General features: G+C 54.7%; 2 protein-coding genes across 3 annotated transcripts; one reads left to right on the top strand and one right to left on the bottom strand.

The window, feature by feature from the left end:
- The first annotated feature begins 3,495 nt into the window (after nt 1-3,495).
- On the top strand, nt 3,496-16,986 carry STAT6 (signal transducer and activator of transcription 6). Its single transcript, XM_012777024.2, has 22 exons — nt 3,496-3,753; nt 6,013-6,149; nt 6,547-6,685; nt 6,974-7,057; nt 7,460-7,595; nt 7,721-7,773; nt 7,961-8,109; nt 8,700-8,831; nt 8,959-9,147; nt 9,507-9,594; nt 9,745-9,867; nt 10,456-10,548; nt 10,896-11,102; nt 12,776-12,870; nt 12,967-13,103; nt 13,445-13,591; nt 13,809-13,872; nt 13,984-14,094; nt 14,277-14,369; nt 15,292-15,357; nt 15,452-15,580; nt 15,668-16,986. The coding sequence occupies exons 2-22, from the start codon at nt 6,034-6,036 to the stop codon at nt 15,855-15,857; spliced, it is 2,541 nt and encodes an 846-aa protein (XP_012632478.1). The 5' UTR covers nt 3,496-3,753; nt 6,013-6,033; the 3' UTR covers nt 15,858-16,986.
- NAB2 (NGFI-A binding protein 2) lies at nt 16,929-23,060 on the bottom strand. 2 transcript variants are annotated; one of them, XM_012777025.2, is made up of 7 exons: nt 22,709-23,058; nt 20,415-21,288; nt 19,826-19,959; nt 19,442-19,493; nt 19,215-19,347; nt 18,817-19,008; nt 16,929-17,812 (listed from the first exon to the last, which is right to left on the bottom strand). In XM_012777025.2, exons 1-7 carry the CDS (start codon nt 22,789-22,791, stop codon nt 17,703-17,705), a joined length of 1,578 nt encoding a protein of 525 aa, XP_012632479.1. In that variant the 5' UTR covers nt 22,792-23,058; the 3' UTR covers nt 16,929-17,702. The 2 variants fall into 2 exon arrangements, with proteins under 2 accessions (XP_012632479.1, XP_012632481.1); XM_012777027.2 differs by lacking the exon at nt 18,817-19,008 and having other exon boundaries at nt 22,709-23,060.
- Between the last annotated feature and the right edge of the window lie 530 nt (nt 23,061-23,590).

Genomic DNA, 23,590 nt, shown 5'->3' with positions numbered 1-23,590 from the left:
GTGGTAGTCACTGACATCTAAATGGTGCTTTGTTTTTTGAATACAGCCTGCACTAAAAAGTATGTTTTATGTCATGACCTGGAATTCAGCAACATATATAAAGCTGAAACAAAAGTTTCATTAAATAATACTTATCCTTAATTTGCATGATGCATTCTGATATTTTGTATGCTATTCTATTCTATTTCATTTTTAAAAAGTGACGGTCAAGAGACTATTATGGGCTGAATTGTGCCTCTGAAAAATTCATATGTGGAAGTCCTAACCCCCAGTGCCTCAGAATGTGACCTTATTTTGAGATAGAGTCTTCACAGAAGTCAAGTTCAAATGAGGTCATTAGGGTGGGCCCTAATCCAATATGACTGGTATCCTTATAAAAGGGGGAAATTGGCCAGGCACAGTGGTTCATGCCTATAATCCTAGCACTCTGGGAGGATCACTTGAGCCCAGGAGTTTGAAGTTGCAGTGAGCTAGGCTGACGCCATGGCACTATAGCCTGGGCAATAGAGTGAGAATCTTGTCTCAAAAAATAATAATAAAAATAAATAAATAAAAGGGGGAAATTTAGAAGCAGACTTATATTCAGGGAGAGCATCATATGAACATGAAGATGGCCATCTACACATCAAGGAAAGAGGTCTGGAACAGATCCTTTCCTCACAGTCCTGAGAAGGAATCCACCCCGCTAACACCCTGATCTTGGACTTCTAGCCTCCAGCATTGAGACAAATTTCTGTTGTTTAAGCCACTCAGTTTGTGGTAGTCTGTTACTACAGTCCTCGCAAACTAATACATTCACCAGACTGATACTCGTGACTCACTGTTGGGGTGCAACCTGCAGTTCACAGATCATAAAGTTCTTTTTTCCCTATGCTTTCTCACATACAGTCTTCATGGCCACTCAGTAGGATGGCAGGGCCCAGAGGAGGGTGACGAATGAGGTACTCATGCTCAGGGTCATGCAAGTAGGTATGTTATCACTGAAGGTCTGGCTGACCCTGCAAGTGCACACCCTGAAGATGAAAGCCTCTTTAAATTGTGTGCCCTAGGCACCTTGCCCTAGTCTGGACTCTGTTGAAGCGGGTATAATTATTGTCCCCATTTGAAGGGTTGACACACAGTCATGAAGCTCCTAAGTGGAGTCAGACCCAAGAAAAATTTGCCTCTAAATTCTGGGTTCTGGCTGGGCTTGGTGGCTCATGCCTGTAATCCTAGCACTCTGGGAGACCGAGGCGGGAGGATCACTTGAGGTCAGGAGTTTGAGACCAGCCTGAGCAAGAGTGAAACCCTGTCTCTACTGAAAATAGAAAAATTAGCTGGGCGTGGTGGCACAGGCCTGTAGTCCCAGCTACTCAGGAGGCTGAGGCAGGAGGATCGCTTGAGCCCAGCAGTTAGAGGTTGTTGTGAGCTAGGCTGACACCATGGCACTCTAGCCCGGGCAACAGAGCAAGACTCTGTCTCAAAAAAATAAAAAAGAAAAGAAAAATAAATAAATTCTGGGTTCTTTTCATGTTATCAGTGTCCTGACTGGTGCAATCAGTAAGAAAGGAAGACAATAAATATTATTTATCTAAAGTTGCTCCTCATCTTCCTATCCCCTAAAAAGAACCAAAGTGACTACATTTACTCTTTCCCCTCCTCCTGCCCAAATCTTGGGGGACTTGGATCTCCTGAGACCCGTAGGTGGTGAAGCCTGGCTTCATCTGCCGTCTGTGGATGTTGCAGGCAGAGTGGGCCCCAGGGAGCACATACAAAGAACGTGTGCTGTGACCATATATGTGCACACACCTCCATCCTAGCATTGCTTGCCGGACAAGCCAACGGGCAGATTCCCTGTCTACCATCTCCACCCCTGTTTTCCCTCCTCTTTGATTCACTGCCTTGCAGACACAATAAACACATAAACACACATACTTCCAATAGGCTCTGTCTTTTTGGTAGTAATATCACCTTCAAATCTGGGGACCTCTGAATAGGATGGAGAGACCCTTCTGCTTTCCTCACACTTGGTTTATTCTGGACCATAAAAATAGTGTCTGACATTTACTATGTGCCAGGCATTGTCCTAAGCCTTAACATGTATCATCACATTTCATTCTTACAACATCATGGGTTAAGACTCTTATTTGCTCCATTTTACAGATGACAAGACTGAATCACAGAGAAAATTGCCCAGGGTTGTGTGGTTAGCAGTATTGGTAGGATTTGAACCCAAGCAGCCTGAGTCCAGAGTCCAAGCTCTGAACTGCTATATTCTTAACTGCTATATGTTTGTTCCTACCCTCTGTTGCCTGGCTGGGTACACACACGTGTGTTCATGCTGAGACACACGGGTTAGCAAGGGACAGAGGACTAGGAGCTAGATCCTGGGAATCATTTCAGGCACCAGGGGGCAGCATAGGCCTAGCTTTGGCCCCCTAGCCCAGCCCCGTTAAGGGAAACAGAAGGGGAATAGAAACTTCCTCCCACCTCCCCTGCCCCTCACACGCCACCCTTTTCACACACCGCAGCTCTCAGGTTTGGGTATGTGAAGGCCTCTCTGGGTCCCTTACGTCCCTCCAGTTCCTCCCCCAGCAAAAACTGAAGAACCATCCATTACTTATTATGATGACTCAGAAGCTGAGCAAGCCTTGTGTGTGTGTGTGTGTGTGTGTGTGTACCATTGTGATTACAAAAGTCTCTGAGTGCAAATGTGTGCCTGCACCTTTGTGTGTGTGTGTGTGTGTGTGTGTGTGTGTGTGTAGTCTTGTAGCCGGGGAAGTTGTGCGTGTGTGTTTGTTTCTGGGCGTGTCTCAGTGTTTGCCCCAGAAACAGATAGGAACTTCGCCAAGGCTGCACGACAGACAGATTCGTATTCAAACTTGTCCCTTGGCAATCTGTAGGCAGTAGCTCCAGCTTGTGCTGGCTCCCACCAGGGTCTGAGGAGTGGTGCCCTGTGAGGAGGGGACAAAGATTGGCTTCAGTCTGAGGGTCTCCAGGAGTCTTCCAGAATTCTGAGCTGATGGTTCCCCTTCCCCCTCCTTCTCATCAGTGGTCACGAGACCTCTAAAGGCGTTCCCGCAGAAAAGGGAGGGGACCTAGGAGTTCCAGCCAGCATTAAATAAACTCCCCGGCTGCTTTTCAGGGTCCTCCACTGGAGGGAGTGCAGAGTCCAGAGGGATTTGCTTTTCCTGAGGCCCCGGGGGAAGCCCAGTTCCTTGTGTGCCCAAACCCCAGCTCTTGTAAAAGTTTGAGCATGGGAGCCAGGCAGTCTGGGGCAACACTGTCTGTCTCTGCTTAGTATTGGGTGACTTTCTGGACAAAGTTGATTGCTTTTGAGGGGGCCAGAGTAAGTGGGGTCAGCCTCCTCTCCAGCCTGGCTTCAGGGCCTGGAGCCCCAGTCCTGACCTCCCTCCTGCCTCCCCACCCAGCACAGGAGGCACACATGTTCACCCCACTTTCTTCCTCTTCCTCCTCCAGCCCACTTTCTCTTCTCTGTGTCGTCAGAGCTACAGGGAGGGACCTGGGTAGACGGAGAAGCCGGAAACAGCGGGCTGGGGCAGCCACTGCTTACACTGAAGAGGAAGGACGGGAAAGGAGTGTGTGTGTGTGTGTGTGTGTGTGTGTGTGTGTGTGTTCTATTTTTTTTCTTTTTGGTGGTGGAGGGTAGGGGGTGCTAGCAGGGCCAGCCCTGAACTCGCTGGACAGCTACAGACCCATGGGGCCTGGCAGAGCCCGCTGAGAGAGGGAGAAGACAGCAGAGGGGTTGCCAAGGTGAGGGGATGCCTACAAGGAGGGGAGGGGGTGGCCTCTGACTGTGAGTGAGGGGGTGGAGGAGAGGGGCCTCCTGAGATCCTCCCCTGGGCTGGGTGGATGGTCCTCAAGAAATTGTTTCAGCTATGTTGATAGCTGGTGGTACTGGGTTTTGGCAGTTTCAAACTGTGGGAGGAATAGGGGGGTGGTTGTGGGCCTCAGCACTCCCCTCCCCCATGGGTCACTTTTCCATGCCCTCACCCCTGCATGGAAAGTCAGGGAAGGAGGTGAAGGAGTGCCCCCTTTGCCCTCTGGGTTGGGGGGAAGTGCCTGCCCCTCCCTAGAAGGTTGATGACAGGAGTGGGTCCTTGTCAAGCCCCTGTCCTCCCCCCCCATAAAGATTCCTGTTCAAGGGTGTGGCTGAGGGTGCGTGAGCCCCAGATGTAGACCTCATGGTGCCCCAAAGGAGGGGGAATTTCCCCCTTAAAACTGCTCCACGCTTGGCTGCTGTAGACGCCGAGATTTCCCGGCGCTGCGCAGTTAACCCTCCTCGTGCTGAACTGGCTCCGCCTCTCTGCACCCCACTCCCCCGCCCCTACCGCCACATACACACATTGGGCAACTCGGAGAAGCCCTTTTGACTTTTGATCCTGTGGTCCTACGGCCAGAAGCCGCGGGAATGTGGGGGCTGAGATGATCGGGTTTAGGCCACCAAGCAGGCAGACTAGGACCCTCGACGTCGGGCGGCCCTTCCCGGTTAGGAGGGCACACTGGCCCCGCCCCCTCACACCGTGGCTCCGCCCTCCATGCCCCCTTCTGTGGGTTAAGGTGAAAGGTGCTTGTGTCCTGGCCAGGCTAATCGACCCAGCCTTGTTGTGGGGTGAAGGTGGGGAGAAATATGACCTCCTGATGTCTGGGGAGGGAGGGGGTTGGAAACTTCTGGCCAGAGCCATGCGAGGAGGCTGGTCACCCACAAAAGTGGATGTAGAGGAAAGGGGGCTGACTCAAATTCCTAGTAGACCAGGAGAAAGGGATCAAATGTCTGAAATCTGAGCCCCCTGAGAGACAAGGGAGGAAGAGAGAAGAGAGGAATGGAGTCCTCCCTTGAATTTGAAACAGACCAAATGTGGCTCCAGAAAGTGCCCCACCCTCCAGAAGGGGCGTGGTTACAAAAAGGCCTACTGGGGGACCCTGAGCTGGAGGGAGAAAAGAAATGGGGGGAGTAGGCCCTGGAGGAAAGAGGGGCATGAGGGCCTGGGAGCAGGAATGTCTAGAGAAGGGGCTTCTCTGTTTTTCATCCCTTTTGGAGCCCTGGGGAGAGCTGAGAGGCTGAAAGTACAACAGGCGGACTGGAGGTTACTAGGTTTGGGGGAGACTTAGGGAGTTGCCATCCCATCCTCTCCCTCATCTCTGGGAGAAGGGTATTATGAGAAACATGAACTGAGAGACCCCTGGGAAACCACTGGCCTACCCAGCACCATCTGCCCACAGCCCACCCAGAAATGAGGATGCAGCTCTCTCCCCTGCGCTTCCGCACCTCCTCCTCTTCTCTCTCCCTCCTTTCTTCTCTCCCCTTGGCCTTCTAGCCCTCCAGCTTCATATATAATAAATGCTTAATAAATAGTAGGAATTATTACTCTATCACCCTCTTCTTCATCATCCAGCCTGGTGGTTTTCAAATTATCTCATGGATACTTAGACCTCTGAGAGGTTTTCCCAGGGACACCTTTGGTGTCAGGAGGTTGGGAGAGGGAAGTAGAAGCAGGTGAGGTCCCGGCTTTTCCCACCTCTTTTAAAAGAGTAACTCCAATACCTTTAATGTAATTGGGATTCCACAGATTAAGAACTAAATGTGTCCCCTGCTTTAAAAAGTTTGGAAAATTCTCCACTCATCCAACCCTCATATTTTATAGATGAGAAGATTGAGGCTCCCAGAGGGGAGGTTCCTTGCCCACAGAACTGGAGCCAGGTCTAGAGCTGCAACCCAAGTCCTCTGCTTTCTCTAAGAAAGCTCTTCCCTACTGCTCTGTCTCCTCTTGTCGCCCCACATGTCTGGCTGCAGTTCAGCTCTTCCCTCCCCATCCCCCCCCCATCCTGCAACCATTGAAGGTGTTACCCTGTCTCAGGCATTGACTAAGGATGTCCTGGTTTAATGTGGTCTGGCAGTGAGTGGTGGTGGGAATGGTCTCTGGCAGGGCTGTCTATAGGAGGTGCCTGGCTGCCCCAGAAGATACGGCAAGTTTCTCAGGCACCTGGAGTGGCCTTGTTCCTCCCCTCTAGGCACCCTCCAAATCCCAGATCATGTCTCTGTGGGGTCTGGTCTCCAAGATGCCCCCAGAAAAACTGCAGCGGCTCTATGTCGACTTCCCCCAACACCTGCGGCATCGCCTGGGTGACTGGCTGGAGAACCAGCCCTGGTGAGTCCTGGCTGCCCCGTGCTGGTCCCCCACGTCTTTGCCTATCCATCTTCCTTCTCCTTAGATGTTCTCCTGCCACCCATGGATTTGGGACTTAGGACCTGTTATGGCATATGTGGTGGCCTAGATTTATTGGGAAGTCTGTGTCCCATCAAGACCAGACTATGCTTATTGACACATGGAGACCCTACCTCTTAGGAAGCTGAGCCAAAGGTGGGGGCAAGAGCACATCTTATAACAGCTGGAAGATTGAGGAATAAGGGGTGAAGGCTGCAGAGGGCCTAGATGGAGAATAAGGAAGGGGAAAGGAACTACTCAGCTTTCGGCTTTTGGGTGGAAGGTCAGGAATGCTGAGGAAGCCCTGGCCTGAGGTAGTCTCATCCTGATCTTCCCACAGGGAGTTCCTGGTCGGCTCGGATGCTTTCTGCTGCAACATGGCTAGCGCCCTACTTTCAGCCACTGTCCAGCGCCTTCAGGCCTCAGCAGGAGAGCAGGGGGAGGGGAGCACCATCTTGCAACACATCAGCACCCTGGAGGTGGGGGAAGAGGGGAAAGGACTAGGCTGGGTGGGACTGAGGCGGAGCTTGGTAAGCATTGGACAATGGAAGATATTTGGTTGGATGTTGGAGCCAATTGATGTTCCTGTGGTTAGCTGTTAGCTAACATGTAAATTAGATTTTAAAAGGATGCAAATGCACAAAAACTTCTAGGGTCTACAGCTGTGCTGCCGTACAGTGTATGTGTGAATAGGAGCCTGGGGATTGGAGTGGGAGAAGGACGTGGGTAAGAGCCATGCTAACTACCTGCCACCCTCATTTCTATAGAGCATATATCAGAGGGACCCTCTGAAGCTGGTGGCTACTTTCAGACAAATACTTCAAGGGGAGAAAAAAGCTGTGATGGAACAGGTATTGTGATATCCCACTTCCCACCCCAACTCAGCTCCCTGGGACTTTAGCCTGAGCCACAAGAAACTAGAAAGAATTTGAACCTCAGGGAAGGCTCTGTGTTCTACGTCCAGGAGTGACCAAAGGAGGTTCCTGGGGTCAGAGTGAATCCCAAACTCAGGGAAGCTTCCAATGAAGAACTAAGGTAGCTAGGCCTGGAGAGGATAACATACGGGCAAGGAAATGATTCTGCCCAGAGAAAGGTCTTATCCCCCAGGGGATTCTAAAAGGTCAGGAAGAACTGCCAAAAGGGAGAGAGAAGCCAGAAAATGCTCTTTTTCTGCAGAGCAGAGAGTGGAAGCCAGGTGTAGAGGGGTAGGCAGAAGAATGTCTTACCTCTTAGCATCTGTCCCTCTTGTGCAGTTCCGCCACCTGCCAATGCCCTTCCACTGGAAGCAGGAAGAACTCAAGTTTACTACAGCCCTGCAGAGGCTGCAGCACCGTGTGGGAGAGACCCGCCTTCTCCGAGAAGCCCTGCAGGGGGGTGAGGCTGGCCAAGGTGGGGGCTAGGGCCAAGAGCCCTATAAGGGTTCTGGGGAGTGTGTGGGAGTGGCCCCCTCTTGGACCTCAACCTCGACTGACCTCCAGTCTGTCTGCATCCCTGATTTCTGCCTCTGTCCTCAGTGTCCCTGCACAGCTTGATAGAAACTCCTGCCAATGGGACTGGGCCAAGTGAGGTGAGTAATGGACTGGGAGGTGGAAACTGAGCTCAAAGTGCAGCTGGAGGGATGGAGGTTAGACCTCAGAGAGACACAGATTGAGGTGGGGTAAAGGAGTGCCAGACAGGTAAAAGAGAGAGCCCTCTTCCGGGCTCTGGGGGAGAAGGCAGTGTGTGCCCTGGCTCAGGCCCTGCCCTGCCCCTAGGCCCTGGCCACACTGCTGCAGGAGACCATAGGGGAGCTGGAGGCGGCTGAGGCCCTGGTGCTGAAGAGGATCCAGATTTGGAAACGACAGCAGCAGCTGGCAGGGAATGGTGCACCCTTTGAGGAGAGCCTGGCTCCGCTACAGGAGAGGTTAGGGCAGGGCTGATGGGGAAGGGGAGGCAGGCTGGGAGTGGGTACATGCAGTCGCTACTGGAGGACCTGCAGGGGACAGAGAGAAGCCAGGGGGAGGGCCTTGGAGTGGGCCAAGATGCAGAGAAGTCAGTTCCAGCAGGGCTGTGCACACTGCTGCTCAGGTTGCACCCTGCAACTGTGCCCAGTCAAGGGGGCACAAGGCAGGGCGCATCCAGCCTGTGCTTCCCTCTTCTAGCCCCATGGCCAGAGGAATAGGGAGCCTTTTCCCATTTGGTCTATTGGGTGGGAGCACTTGCAAGTTTGGGCAAAAACACTATATGTGCTGGCAGCTGTCCTGGGTATAAGAGGCCTGGAGGAGAGGCAGCCGAGTTTCCACAGGGGGTCTATACACTGAGAATGAGCCTCCCACCCAGATCCTAGACAGATTCCAGAAGACCCTGCAGCCCAGGTGCCTTGTAGCCACACCTAGGGCCCACTCCACCCCTCCACACGTGAAATCCTGCTTTCTCCCTGGGTTTGGGGGAAGGGGTCTGGGCAGGAGCAGGAAGCCTGAATCCTGTGCCCCCTGACCACTGTCCTGGCCCCAGGTGTGAGAGCCTGGTGGACATTTATTCCCAGCTACAGCAGGAGGTAGGGGCAGCTGGTGGGGAGCTTGAGCCTAAGACCCGGGCATCACTGATTAACCGGCTGGATGAAGTCCTGCAAACCCTCATCACCAGGTATGCTGTTTGAGCCCCCAGTCTGGCCTACAGCAGACACTCTTAAAGGAAGGAGCTAGAGTTGTGGGGAGGGCACCAGGGGAGACCCAGACCCTAACTTGCCTCATGTCCTCCTCATTCCTCCCAGCTCTTTCCTGGTGGAGAAGCAGCCCCCCCAGGTTCTGAAGACTCAGACCAAGTTCCAGGCTGGGGTTCGATTCCTGCTGGGCCTGCGGTTCCTGGGGACCCCAGCCAAGCCTCCACTGGTCAGGGCCGACATGGTGACTGAGAAGCAGGCGAGGGAGCTGAGCGTGCCGCAGGGGTCTGGGGCTGGAGCGTAAGCTGGGGTTGGCCCTGGGGCTGGAAAAGGCCTTGTTGGGGTGATGGAGGCAGAGGAGCCTGGGGGGCTGGCACTACAAAGATCAAGGTGATGGGGAGGGCGGGCCAGTGGATGTGGAGACCCTGAATGTTCGAGGCAGAGGAAGGTGGGGATGCATCCACGCAGGGCTGGAATGGGGTAGGGGCATCATGATTTGGCCATGATGGGGACTCCTTCCTTGAGAACCCAAGTAGGGTCATGGAGATTTAGGGCCAGTGATGGTGGGTAGTCCACACCAATCACCGATGGACTCAAGCTCCCCGCCACATCTGGCCCAGCTGGGACATGCTCACTCACTTTCTGATCTGCCCTGGCAGAGAGAGCACTGGCGAAATCATCAACAACACTGTGCCCTTGGAGAACAGCATTCCTGGGAACTGCTGCTCTGCCCTGTTCAAGAACCTGGTGAGGGGCTTCAGGGTGCAGAGGACAGGGAAAGGGGGGAGCCCACTGGGAGACTATGGGACTCTCCTTGGAGAGGGTGTCAGGGAGCCCAGGAGAAGCGGTCTCTGGCCTCACACCCTCACCCCTGCTCTCCTTCACTCTGCCTGGCAGCTTCTGAAGAAAATTAAGCGGTGTGAGCGGAAGGGCACCGAGTCTGTCACCGAGGAGAAGTGTGCTGTGCTCTTTTCCGCCAGCTTCACGCTCGGCCCCAACAAACTCCCCATCCAGCTCCAGGTGAACCATGGCCCCAGCCCTGCCCCAATCTAGGACCCCAGGTTCCCCTCCATGTCACACACTGGGGCCCTGTGACTGCTCCGTGCCCCATGTGTCTAGGATTCCTGCACACTGGGGCCAGGGTAAGTGAGGAGGAGCAAGAATATGGGGTGCACGTAGGAAGGATGGGAGTGGAGAGCAACTAACATATACTAAGCACTTTTTATAGACCAGGGCACTCTCAGTGATACACACAGACATGCACATGCACACACATGCACAGTAACATTGTGAGGTAGGTACTATTACTTAGCCTCATTTTGCAGATAAGTACATTGAGACACAGAGAGGTTAAGTAGTTTGCCCAGGTCAGACAGCTACTAAGTGTTGGAGCTGGTATTTGAAACCTGGAAGTCTGGCTCCCCTGCAGTGACTGTAACCACATCTCTACAGTAAGGCCCTGAATGAGCTTTGGAAAGCATTTAATAACATGCCACGAGCTTTTAAGCTGTGTGGCATGAGTACAATTACTTCCCTGCATGCACGGAGCCTTCCCCCCAAGGAAACCTCTTGTTCCACTAAGGAGAAACTCTGTCCTCACTCCCTTAGGCCCTGTCTCTGCCCCTGGTGGTCATTGTCCATGGCAACCAAGACAACAATGCCAAAGCCACCATCCTCTGGGACAATGCCTTCTCTGAGATGGTGAGGAAAGACCTGGAGTTGGGGAAACGGAGCAGGGTGGGTTATAACATGTGGGTGGTACAGGCTTGGTGGTGAGGGAGCAGGCATGTTGAAATGGGTGTGACCTTGACTCCTTCTCATGGGCCTGCTTTGGTATTTCTGACCTCTTTTCACCCAGTCTTATCAACTCTCATGCCATAGCACCATAAACTACTATTGAAAAAGCACCGGATTTGTGAGCTTGTGAGCGAGCTCAGGGTGACAATGCTGGGGAGGGGTCAGCCTCAGGAAGGTGGGAAGGACAAGGCCCCCCTGAGGAAGGGCAGTGATGATAGCCTGAGGTGCTCTCTCCTTCCCCCTCACCCCAGGACCGTGTCCCCTTTGTGGTGGCTGAGCGGGTGCCTTGGGAGAAGATGTGTGAAACTCTAAACCTCAAGTTCATGGCTGAAGTGGGGACCAACCGGGGACTGCTCCCAGAGCACTTCCTCTTCCTGGCCCAGAAGATCTTCAACGACAATAGCCTCAGCATGGAGGCTTTCCAGCACCGTTCTGTGTCCTGGTCACAGTTCAACAAGGTCATTTCCCTGCCCTTTGGACCTCAGGCACTCAGGGCCTCCCCAGCCTCCACCTAGGGACTGACTGCTAGGATCCTCCCAGGGGCCCATCCTGTCTGACAAGAAGGCCCCTGTCACGGCCCAGGCAGGAAAACCCCTCAGCCCTGGAAGCTGAAGATGCATTCTATGGCATCCCTCAGGTTTTGGTCTGAGGGCCCTCTGTCCTTCCTCTTTAGCAGGCTTGCATGACTCATCTAGATTTTGTGTGACAGAGCTCTGAGTCAAAATGACTTTGACCCACTGGAAAAATAGTTCCTATTGCAAAAACCAGATGACATTCCACAGGACATGTGCAGTAAACCAGTTACCATGTGTTGACAGCTTACTACATGCCAGGCACTGTGTGTAACACTTTTGTATGTTATCTCACTTAATCCTCCCAACATCTCTTTGAAGTAGGCACTATTATCATCCCCATTTTACAGGTGAGGAACCTGATGCTCAGAGGGGTTAGGTAGTTTGTCCAAGGTCTAATAGCAGGTGAGTAGCATAGCTAGGATGGACCCTATAATTTCTCTCTCTCTCTCTCTCTTATTTTATTTTATTTTATTTTTTTGAGACAGGGTCTTACTCCATTGCCCAGGCTAAATGGCAGTGGTATCATCATAGCTCAATGCAACCTCAAACTCCTGAGCTCAAGCAATCCTCCTGCCTCAGCCTCCCGAGTAGCTGGGACTATAGGCTCACACCACCACACCCAGCTAATTTTCCTATTTTTTGTAGAGACGAGGTCTTGCTCTTGTTCAGGCTGGTCTTGAACTCCTGGCCTCAAACAATCCTCCTGCCTTGGCCTCCCAAAGTGTTAGGATTACAGGCGTGAGCCACCAAATCAGCTGGACCCCTATATTTCTGCCTCTTGCTCTTAACTGCAGTATTTTACTGCTTCCAGAATAAGGCTGTTAGGACTGGGTCACTTACAAAAACAGAGGAAAAAGGAGATCTAGATGTCTTGGCTGACAACCAGCTGGGCAAACACAGCCGTGTACTGTTATCTTTAAAAAATAAAAAAAGGAAGAGGCTGGGCACGGTCACACGTGCCCATAATCCCAGCTACTCAGGAGGCTGAGATGGGAGGATGCTTGAGCACAGGAACTCGAGTCCAGCCTGGGCAACACAGACTCCCATCTCTAAAAAAATTTTAAAAATAAAAATAATTGTTTTTTAAAAAAGAAAAGCCCACATGACCAGAGGATGTGTTAGCAAAGAGACTGGACAATGACACCCAGCAAGTTACACCCTTCCTCTGGACTCTACTTAGCCAAGTAGTTATGAGGGGCTCCAGTGCCAGACTGCCTGGGTTTAAATCCCAATTCCACCTCTCACCAACTGTGTAGACCTGGGCAAGTCATTTGACCTTTCTGGGCTTTCATTTCTTCTACATGTGTAAAATGGGATTGTTATAGTACTTATGTCCATACCCTTGTAAAGATCGAATAAATCAATATATGGAAAGACTTGGAATAGTGCCTGGCACATGGTAAGCACAAGTGTTGGCTGTTGTCATTGATGGGGTCTCAGGTCCAGTTTGGTTCCTTGGCCCTGTGATTCTGTTGTGTGGCCACTCACAGCCTAGTGCCTGCTCTAACCAGGCTCCAGCTCTGTCCGCCACTCACACCAGCTCCCCCTACCCCCAGGAGATCCTGCTGGGCCGTGGCTTTACGTTTTGGCAGTGGTTCGATGGTGTATTGGACCTCACCAAACGCTGTCTCCGGAGCTACTGGTCCGACCGGTGAGTCCCTGACCCAGGTGGCCTGTGGAGCTGTGCCTTTGGCTCCCTTTCCATGCCCAGTGCTCACTCCCCCATCCTCTCCTTCATCCTGGCCAGGCTAATCATCGGCTTCATCAGCAAACAATACGTCACTAACCTTCTTCTCAACGAGCCCGATGGAACCTTTCTCCTGCGCTTCAGTGACTCAGAGATTGGGGGCATCACCATTGCCCATGTCATCCGGGGTCAGGATGGTGAGGTCACCCCAGCCAGTCCTCTGCCTCTGTGTCTGTGCCCTCTGGGGTTTCTTCTGGGAAGGAAATGTCCTGGACTTCCTTGATGCCAACCTGATCTTCAGGAAGGTCTTCCTTAGGTCCCGCTTCTATCTCCCTTCTGTGGTGTAAACTTCCACCTTCTCACTGTGAGCTCCGTGGGAAGGGAGCCGAGTGGGTCTCCCTCCCTCAGGATGCGCCTCCCCCCCAAGGTCCTCTCTCTCTCTGCTGTGGTGCACTGAGAATGGTGGGGGCTGTGTGTTGGCTGGGGACAGGGGAGAATGTTGGGACAGAGGGGACTCAGGGTCTCCTTCCTATTGTAGGCTCCCCACAGATAGAGAACATCCAGCCATTTTCTGCCAAAGACCTGTCCATTCGCTCCCTGGGGGACCGAATCCGGGATCTTGCTCAGCTCAAAAACCTCTACCCCAAGAAACCCAAGGACGAGGCTTTCCGGAGCCACTACAAGCGTGAGCTGGATCTGGCAGCTCTGATTCCTTCCCGACACCCACCTCCTCCCTGCTCCCGATGACCCCTCTCTCTGCCCACTGTGTGTCAGCCCTGACTTCTTTCCCCACTTTTGTAGCCCCACTTCTCCTACTGCCCATCAGCCATGCCTGCCTTCTCTACCTCCCTTCTTCCCTAACCCCAGAGCACTCCATGGATCTCCTTTCCTTCCCACAACAGCTGAACAGATGGGTAAGGATGGCAGGGGTTATGTCCCAGCTACCATCAAGATGACCGTGGAAAGGCGAGTGTGGTGGTGTGGATGGTGGTGGGGTCCTGGGCTGGTGCTTACCTGCAAGAAGGAGTGGTGGCAGCAACCTATGGTCAATCACGTGTGCCTCCTACTCTCCTCCAGGGACCAGCCACTTCCTACTCCAGAGCCCCAAATGCCTACCATGGTGCCCTCTTATGATCTTGGAATGGCCCCTGACTCCTCCATGAGCATTCAGCTTGGCCCAGATATAGCGTAAGGAGCTCAAGAGACAGGAATGGGAGTGGTCTATGCTGACAGCTCTCAGCATGCCAGAGCTGGCATTGGGGGTTGAGCTGGGAATTTTCCTTTCCAGGAAAGAGATTCTCCTTTCCAAACAGGGTGTGGGGGTGTCCAGGGGAAGGGCTAGCATCAGGGGGTCTGCTTTCTTTCCCCAGGCCCTCGGTGTACCCACCACACTCTCACTGCATCCCCTCGTATCAAGGCCTTCCCCAAGAAGAATCGGTCAATGTGTTGCCAGCCTTCCAGGAGTAAGTCAAAACTTCTTGGGGATAAAGGGTAGATACTATCCTATTCCGAGGGGTCTGGATGGGCACTTTCATTTGTTAGTAGAGGCTCTTGAGTGATAAAGGTGAGGAAGGGGCAGCAAATGCTAACACCCTTTCTTTTTGTTTTCTGTTGATTCTATTTAGGGGGTAGTAGTTCAGACTGCCTGGATTTGAACTCCAGTTATGCCACTTACTGACTTTGGGCAAGTTATATAACCTCTGGTGCCTCATCTGTAAAATGGGGATAATAAAGATAATAATAATAATCCCTCCCTCATGGGATTATTGTAAGGTTAAATGAGTTTATAATATGTGTAAAGTTGGGGATAGTGCCTGGCTCATAGCAAAAACTAAGTTTGTGTCACGTGTCCCTTAACAACAGGGGCACATTCTGAGAAAGCCATGCTTAGGTGAATTTGTGGTGCAAACCTCTTCTGTCCCTGAATTCCACTGTCACTTATCTGCTGTGTTGATTTTTATTTATTCATCTGTTTTGGCCTTGAAGTGGCCTAGACATTTTTCTTTCCCCAGTAACACTTGGATGCTTATTAACTCTTTTTTAAAATTTATTTTTAATTTAATTTTTATTCTTGTGTTTTTATCCCTGTTCAAGGCAGCTTATTAACTCTTAGTCAAGGCACATCTCCCCTCCCAGGTGAGGTAGAGTTCAGAGTCCAAAGAAACATAAGAAACTGGCTAATCCAACCCTCTTCACCCCCCATTTTACAGATGATAAGACTGACCTCAGAGCATAGAACTGGCTTGCCCAAGGCCATGCAGTCATGAGAGGCTAAGCAATCAGGGTTAGGAGCTGGAGCCTGTTTCCCTCACTCAGTGGTCTTGACTTTGCATCACCCTGCCTTTGCTTGGGGTCCTTTGACTGTGCCCTCCTTCCTGCTTCCAGGCCTCACCTGCAGATCCCCCCCAGCCTGAGCCAGATGAACCTGCCTTTTGACCAGTCACACCCCCAGTGAGTGACAAAGCCTCTCCTGTCTCCATGCTTTCATTCTTGCCTGGCCCTACCCTGGCCTCCCCTTCTTACTTTCTGTTCTGGTTCCTGGTAGGGGCCTGCTGCAATGCCAGTCTCAGAAGCATGCTGTGTCCAGCCCTGAGAACCTGCTCTGCCCAGATGTGACCATGGCAGAAGACAGCTGCCTCAGCCAGCCGGTGGGAGGGTTTCCTCAGGACACCTGGTGAGTAATGGCCTAGAGGTGGTAGCTGGGTAGGGGATGGGGGAATGGGTGTCACACCTACTCCACTGTTTCTCCGTCTCCTCGCAGGATTGGTGAAGATATGTTCCCTCACCTGCTGCCTCCCACTGAACAGGACCTCACCAAGCTTCTCCTGGAAGGGCAAGGGGAGTCAGGGGGAGGGTCCTTGGGGGCCCAGCCCCTTCTGCAGCCCTCCCCCTATGGGCAATCTGGGATCCCGATGTCCCATCTGGACCTACGGGCCAACCCCAGTTGGTGATCCCAGCTGGAGGAGAAGCCCAGAGAAGCAGCTCTTCTACACCCCCATGGATCTGCTCTGGACACCTGCTCATGTTCCTACCAAGCAGCAGGTGGGGAAGATGCCCTCCTGTCCCCACCTATTCCTTGGTCAGAAAGCAAAGACTGTCAGGAGAATGCCCTAGGGGGTGGAGCCAATCCACTCCTTCCTTCCTACCACACATCCCTGCCCACCTCCACCACCTTCCAGCACTAGAAGGGAAGTTCAGGCTCCAAAGTGAGACATGCCCCAACACACCTGCACCTGAAGAAAACACACACACACACACACACACACTGCTCTCCAAGGAAGATGGGGTTGAGCGGGAGGGGGGGCTGGGCAGGAGCACAGGTTAGGGCATGGAGGGCTTCTCTGAGCCAGGGCCCAGGATGCATATGTAGAAACATGCAGACATATTTGCCCTAAAGGCCAGGGATAGAGAGAATTGAGTCCCAGCCCTAGGTGACCCTGGGTGGGAAGAGAGGGGGGAATCTAGATATGTGGTTACTGATAAGGGGTTTGCCCAAATTAAAAAGCAAATCTTCAAAAGCCCAAAATTCATGTCAGCCAGATGAAAGTTCTAGTTCTATGAGGTTGTACAGGACAAGGGCCAAGTTTGTGTACAGCTGTGTGAAAATGTGTGTACCTGATACATGTTAATGTATAGATGGCACACAAGTTATACGACTGCATAGAACATATGTCTATCAGCTTTTGCTTATGTGACAACACAATTCGGGAGGATGAGATATTGGACAAAAGACACCAGCAAGTGTGCTAGCATCTCTGACACAAGCTAACCCAAATGTACTCTCAGTTTTGAGTATGACTGTGTCCAGGTGGCTCTATGTGGCTGTGACATCTGCACATAGCTTAATACTCCCAGTGCTGCCTGGGAGAAGGGGGTCATAGTCCAGGCCCAGCCACGTGGCCCTTGGTGTATTAGGGATCCTGCCTGCTGCATCTCTTCTGTTTCCCCATCTACCGTCAGCGCCCCTTCACTTCCCATCCCATGCCACCCTTTCTCCCTCTTGAGGAGGGGGTCATAGATCCTAAGCCATAAAATAAATTTTATTCCAAAATAACAAAATAAATAATCTACTGTACACAATCTGAAAAGAAAGATGCTCTAACTGCTCAGATAGGTGCTGCAGTCCAGCCCCCTGCTGGGGGAGACCCTGGGTCCAACCGAGGCCTCCTGAGGGAGTTAGAGGGCCAGTGAAGGGATCTCACATCCACTGCCCCCCTCCCAGGGCAGGAGGGAAAGAACTGCTGAGGACTCAGGGGGAGAGATGAGGATGGGAGGGCAAACTGCAGCACGTGTTAAATTAAAGAAACAAACTAGAAGCACAAAAATGGGAAGGGAGAGGGGAGAAGGAGCAAGTCCAGTGTTCCCAGGCCCCCAGTTCTGGGGGGAAATGCTGCCATTTTTAGCTGTTGGACCTTCCCAGGGAAGTCCCACTTTCCCCCATGTCCAAACTGAGTCCAGCTGCTCACGCCACTGGTGCAAACCTAGAGAGAATGGGAGTGTGCTGTGTGAGGGAGGGGAGAACCCCAAATGCCCTGGAGGCAGAGTCCTTGCCCCTCGATCTGGGCAGGGATGAGGGGCACCACGCACCCTCCTTGTGTCCTCTCGCCAGGCCAGGCCCCTGCTCGGCTCGTTATTGCTTGAAGCCCCATAGTCTTATGCCCATGGAGCAGGTGGGGAGGCAGGAGAAGGCAGCGGAAGGATCCGGGGGTTGTGATGAGGTTTCCGGGGACGGAGAGTGTGGGGTCTGTGTGAACCAGAAGTCTGGGGCCCTGGGTCTGAGGACACCAGTCCACCCCTCACTGCCGGCTGGCCTCAGCCTCCACTTTCACGCTGCTCCTGCGACCTTCTACCAGAGCGGGATGCGGTCCTGGGGCAGGGCAGCGGTCCAGCAGCCCCTCCTCGAACTCTGCGGGGAAGAAAAGGGGTCGGTTAGTAGACTGTAAATCAGGGTGGAAGCCGCAGAGAGCAGGGTTTGGGAACAGAAGCAGGGGGAGAGAAAGCTGTGAAGATGAGCTCAAGTTACTGAATGACTGCCTTCTGCCCAGTGCGTGTGTATGGGGGGGGTTCCGCACCCAAGCATGTGCAGCCCCTCTCCCCTTTCTGCCTGTAATGTAGCTCTCTGTCTCTGTGTGTGTCTCTTTCTCTCTGTCTCTACCGCCCCCGTTCTGCTGGAATTTCTGGTTCTGTCAGGAGCTGCGGGGGCGGTTTGGCTCTGACCTCTCCCCCTCCCCCCTTGCCAGGCTCTGCCACCCCCACTAATCCCTGGCCCCCTCCCAAGCCCCACCCAACCTACCATGGCCCCCCAAGTTTTCTGGTAGCCAAATCAGGGGGAACACAGGAAGCTAGCCTCCCAGCTCCTCCCTCAAGAAGAGCCCCCCTTCCAGTCCCCGCCCCCACTTCCCACCCACGCACAGTTTAAAAATACCGAGCCAGGGTTGGTGGCTTTGTCTGCTGCGTCACTCTCAGCCCAGCCGCTGCCCGGCCCTCTGCCGGCCCACTCTCTCTTCCCCTTCCACACACAAAGCATCCCCCTTTGGGCTCCTCTGCTTCCAAGCTGGGCAACCCCACCCCCACAACTCCTAGCCTGTTCCACCCTCCTGCATTGGTGGAAGTTCTGTCCAAGCTTCCCTTATTGGTGACCCTCCTTCCTGTTCCCCTTCACCTCCATTCTCTGTCCCCGGGTCCCCCCAGCTTCCCCTTCACGGATCTCCACTAGGACCAGACTCTCCCCGGTGGGAACAGCAAGGTCCTGCTCTCCTCAACCCCAGCCCTGGTTGGCTGGAGCCCGACCCTCCTACCCTCTCTGGTGACTACAACCCTCTTCCTCCCACCTGGCCCCAGGACACCAGGATTGCTGTGTGGGGCCTGGGTGGCTAGGGTGCTTGGGGACAGCACTGCTGGCTGCCTCACCTGCGAGAGGTGGCTTTGCAGGCACACAGGGGCTGAGGCGGCCCACGCGGTCATGGGAGACGAGGCGGGCGAGCCGCAGCCCCTCGTCCATCAATGTCTGCTGCAGGATGTGGCGGCTCCATAGCCCATGGGCTGGCAATGCCAGAGGCAGGTCAGCAGGGGGCGGCGTCAGCCTTGGGCACGACCCCACAGCTGTGGGCATGGGCACTGGTCAGGCAAGGGGCTGCAGCCAACGGAACCCCCACCCTCAACCGCACAGCCAGACCCAAAGATCCTCTGCCCCCATCCAGCCAGGCCTCCCAACCCTGTTCCAGGCAGTTGCCTCTGGGTTTACTCCTCCCACCCTCCACCCCTATCCTCCCCCCAGTGAAGAGACAAGCGTTTGGATGTACACTTACCCTGCAAGTGTCCATCTAAACTCTCCCCAGACAGGCTGGCACTGTCTTCCTCCAGGCTGGGACGATACTGGGGTACATAGGACTCAGGGCCTGGGGGAGGCTGCTGCATTTCAGGGTGACTCTGTTCTCCAACCTGTGGAAGCCCCAAATGGGGAAATGAGGATATGGCAAGGGACAGGGTTGGGGAAGGCTACCCTACCCCCCTACATGTACCCTGGAAAACGTACCTCCTGTTTCAGCTTCTTTAGTGGGGGGCCTCCCAATTCTTCAGGGTGGAGCCTGAAAAGACGGAGAAGAATGCAAAGGTGAGGCTGAGGAGAGCCACACATGGGCAGGACACAGAATCTGGCCAGGAGCATGCATTACTTAAAAGCTTTGCCAAGACAATGACTGGGTAGGAGTTTCCAGCTCAGACGCTATCGTTGTAGGGGGCTAGGGAAAACTAAGATGGATGAGGGAGGGACTAGACCTCAGACAAGCTGCCTTGGCCAAAGACAGGACATGTAGGAGAGTGGGAAGCAGGCCTAGAGCCACCTTAGCTAGAAGTTAGGACACGATCCAACTCCTTGGCAGGATTCCAATCTAGGAAGGACCTGGGGAAAGGGTCTCACCTGGAGCCTTTCAAGGAGGACAAGTAGGTGCTCTCTCGGGCCACTTGGCGGGACAGGGAGAAGAGCTCCACTCTCCGCAGTAAGAGCGTGTTGTCCCTCATGCAGAACTGGGCAGCAGCCTCATTGATGGTCAGCTGTGGAGAGAGGGCAGCCAGAACAGTCAGAATCCTCACTACCCCGCTGCCTCCCCCAGATGTCCTTACACCCCTTCACCACCAGAGAAGTGACCACCCAACCACTGGAGGCTTGCTTTGGCTTTCACACTACACAGGAGCTTTCTGAGGGAGAAAGACAGAGATCAGCACCCACAGCTTCCAAGGACTGCCTGGGGCCACCTCCACTCCTGTGGGGTCCTGAGTGACACAGAGCTGCGCAGCTGGGCCCTCACCTGCATCCCTGCTTCCCCCTCAGTTGAGGATGGAAGCACTGGAGCAGCTGCTGTTGGGGTGTGTGAGAGAGGGGGTCAGGACCTGGGGTCCTGGTCAAGGGACAACAAAGCAGAGTTGGAGAGGGAAGAATTCTCAGAGGTAAGTGGGTGGAGGCCTAGGAGTCAAGGGTAATCCTGAGAGGCCCCCGGTCGGGTTCTCACCTCGTGCAGGCTAAGCTGCTTGCCCTCCCGCCGCTTGGAGTCAAAGCGGCCATAGATGATGCTGTATTTGCGGATCTCCTCTTCCTTCTGGCTGTCATTATCGTCCATCTCAAAGATGTGTCCCACACTCCGTGCCAGCTTCTTATTCAGCTTCAGCAGGGATGTGACCTCCCCAGCATCCCCCCTAGGGAAGCTCCGGAAGATCCTCTCCACACTCTCCACCACCATGCGTACCATCTCTGGCTCCAGTCGGTCGGGACCCCCCCCAGCCCCACCTGCTGCCAACCCCCCAGCCCCAGTCCCCTCAGAGGCTCCTCCCCCCGCAGGTGGGGAGAAGGGGGGTGAACCAGCCTCCTCATCTCCTCCTGCCCCAACGTCCGACTCTGGAGTGCTCCGGCCTGGCCAGATCCGGGGGTCCCCAGCTCCAGGTCCCCCAGGCAGTGGTGATAGCTTCTCTCCAAGTTCAAGGGGACTCTTGGGGCTAAAACTGCGAGCACTGCCTGCCTTTTCCCCTGGGCTGCCATGCCCATTGCTCATGCTCCCTTTCCGGCTACCCGCAGTCTCAGAGATCTTGAAAAGTGGGATGCTGGAGACAGGCACGGCAGGCACTGGTTGACTGAAGAGCCCTGGATTGGTGGCCCACTCTCTCAGTGCCTTCTGCAGGCGTCGGACATGGAGGGGCTTGGTGGCCATGCCCACAAGTGCCATGATCTCCAGAAACTCCTCCTCGCCAGCCTCGCACAGCTGCTGCACGTCGTCCCCTCCCTGCTGGATGAAGGTCTCGTAGTAGGAAAGGAGGTTAGCGCGTTGTAGGACACGGTACAGCTGTAGCTCCCCCAGTGTCCGAGGCAGGGCCATGGTGCGGGCACTGGGCCTGAGAAGGAAGGGCACAAGAGGGAGGCAGTCAGTGCAAGTCCCCTTGCTGAGTACCAACCCACACTAACAATTGTCCTCCCTTTCCTGCCTGCTTCTCTTCCCCTCCCTCGTTTGAATGCTCTCCTGCCCAGTGCCAAGGTCTGAGCACAGACCATGAGAATCAGGCACTGCTCTGAGGCAATGCCATCCCAGACTAGCTAGAGGTACCAAAAGCCAGTACCCTGTCTCTGCAGGGTACAGGTACACTTCTGGTCTGAGGCAAGAAGACCTTGAGCCCTGAGGGCGACCAGCAAGCCTCTGGGATGGCTGCATTTCTCTCACCGAAACAGTCCTCACCTTCCACCCTAAATGTCCAGCAGCCTCAACACTACTTAAGGTGACATCCCACACTAAGGGAAATGCAGGACCCCTGTCCTCCCCACAGCAGACACTGCTAGCCACTGTTGGCCAGCTTCATTCCCTGGTGGCATCCTGCCCAGGTGGCTGAGAGGGAGGGGTGTGGCCTTTCCCTGGCCTTCCCTTTCAGTAAGCCAGGTGGATCCCTGCTTCTCTCCCCTAAGCTTTTCCCAAGGATTATGCATTCTCTTAAGGCATCCTTGCTCTCTCCCCCCAGGACCTCTCCTCCCTTCTAGACTGTCCAGTGCCCCTCAGTTGCTCCTATCCTAGCAGTGAGATTCCCCAATTGCTCTGTAGGCCTTCAGCTCAGGGGCCCGCAGGACGGGAGGGGCACCTCAATTGTTCTGCTCTGGGGCCGTTCCGCCCCCACACACTCCCACAGTGGTTGCGTCTGTGGGCGAAAACCGCCCCGGGGCTCCCGCCTACTTCTCTCCCTTATTTTCCACCCACACCTTCAAGTGGAGTGGGGGAGCGGCTCAAGGCTCTTGGTTGAGGGGCTGCACACCGATATTCCCCTCTAGACTCTGTGAATAAAGGGACAGATATGGGAGGGACGCCTAAGACATGCCCTGCCTCTCTGCAGCCCCGCAGATGCTCCTTTAACTCAAAGACACCGGTTTCTCCTGCACCCCGGGGGCTCTCGAGTTCCGTGCCAACGGCCGACGGAGCCAGCCGAGCGCCCCCCAATCTCTCCATGCACTGTTGCCAGCTCGAGCTCCCGGGCTTCCCCTGACACTTGGGGGCTCCCACATTCTTTGCAGGGGGCTCACATGCCAGGTCATGCCCACAAAGTAAACCAGAAATGAAGAATTCGGCACTACTCTCATATCCAGCTTCATCAGATTTTTGCCTGTTCCCAGGGTCCCCTAATTCGAAGACGCACCCCCTTTTCCATCAGTCTCCACCCTCCCACCCCCGTCCCACTTCCCCACGTCCTCTCCTCGACCTCCACCCTCCGGACCCCAATCCCGAGTCCGGCTCCACCCATCTCCACTCCCCACCGCCTCCCTTTGCCCACTAACTTGAGTCTGGGCTTTGAGGTCCGGCGGGCGCTGTCCCCTCCGCCCGGCGGCTGCTCGGCTGTGGGGGAAGGCGCCCTGTGCATGGACGGCCGGAGACCACCAGGGCTGCCCCCCTCGGTGCCCGGCGCTCGGCGCCTGCTGCGCGCTGCGTTCTTCCCCGCGCAGGATGCCGTGTCCACCGCTGTCCAGGCTCCGGCCCTCCCTCCACGTCTTTTCTCTCCGAGCCTCCGCGCCTCTGTCTGTGCCTCTGCCCCCCCACTCCCCGGCTGCGCTTGCAGCCTCTCCGCGCCTCCGCCCCCGCAGGACGCACGGGGAGCGAGGCCCGCGCTGCGCTGGCTGCCGGGCTGGCGGGCGGAGGGCGTGGGCACAGCCGGGGGCGGGGGCGGGGGCAGAGGCGGGGGGCGGGCGCCAGAGCCTCTGGGCCGCCGAGACGCCACGGCTAGGAGACTGAGAGAGGCGGAGACTGGGGGAAGGGGGTGTGGAAGAGGAGGCGGGGGCGGGGACTCAGCCGGGGCGCCGAGTTAGGGACCGAGGTGAACCAGGCCGGGATGTGGAGGGCGGGCTTGGGGACCCAGCGGGCGGGGCAAGGTCGCTCCGTGCCGCCCACGCCGGATGCACAGCCGGCCCTCTCCGCGCCCACGTACCCACGTGAGCGCCCCGCCGGCGACATTCCTATTTCCCCCCTACACCTACCCCTTCGAGCTGAGAGCAGAGTTTCACAACCACGCACAGGTACACAAAGACACAGAAGCGCACGGACGTGCACACGCGCCTAAACAACTGCGCGGACGCCCGCTGCCCACACTCAGGCCTTGCGGTGCTGGACGTGTGAATGTTAGGAGTGAGCCGGCAAAAGTTGGCGAAAGCTTGGGGTGCGCGGCG

The sequence above is a fragment of the Microcebus murinus genome, chromosome 10 (genome assembly GCF_040939455.1).
Source record: "Microcebus murinus isolate Inina chromosome 10, M.murinus_Inina_mat1.0, whole genome shotgun sequence".
NCBI lineage: Eukaryota > Metazoa > Chordata > Mammalia > Primates > Cheirogaleidae > Microcebus > Microcebus murinus.
This window is presented reverse-complemented; position numbering and strand designations above follow the sequence as displayed.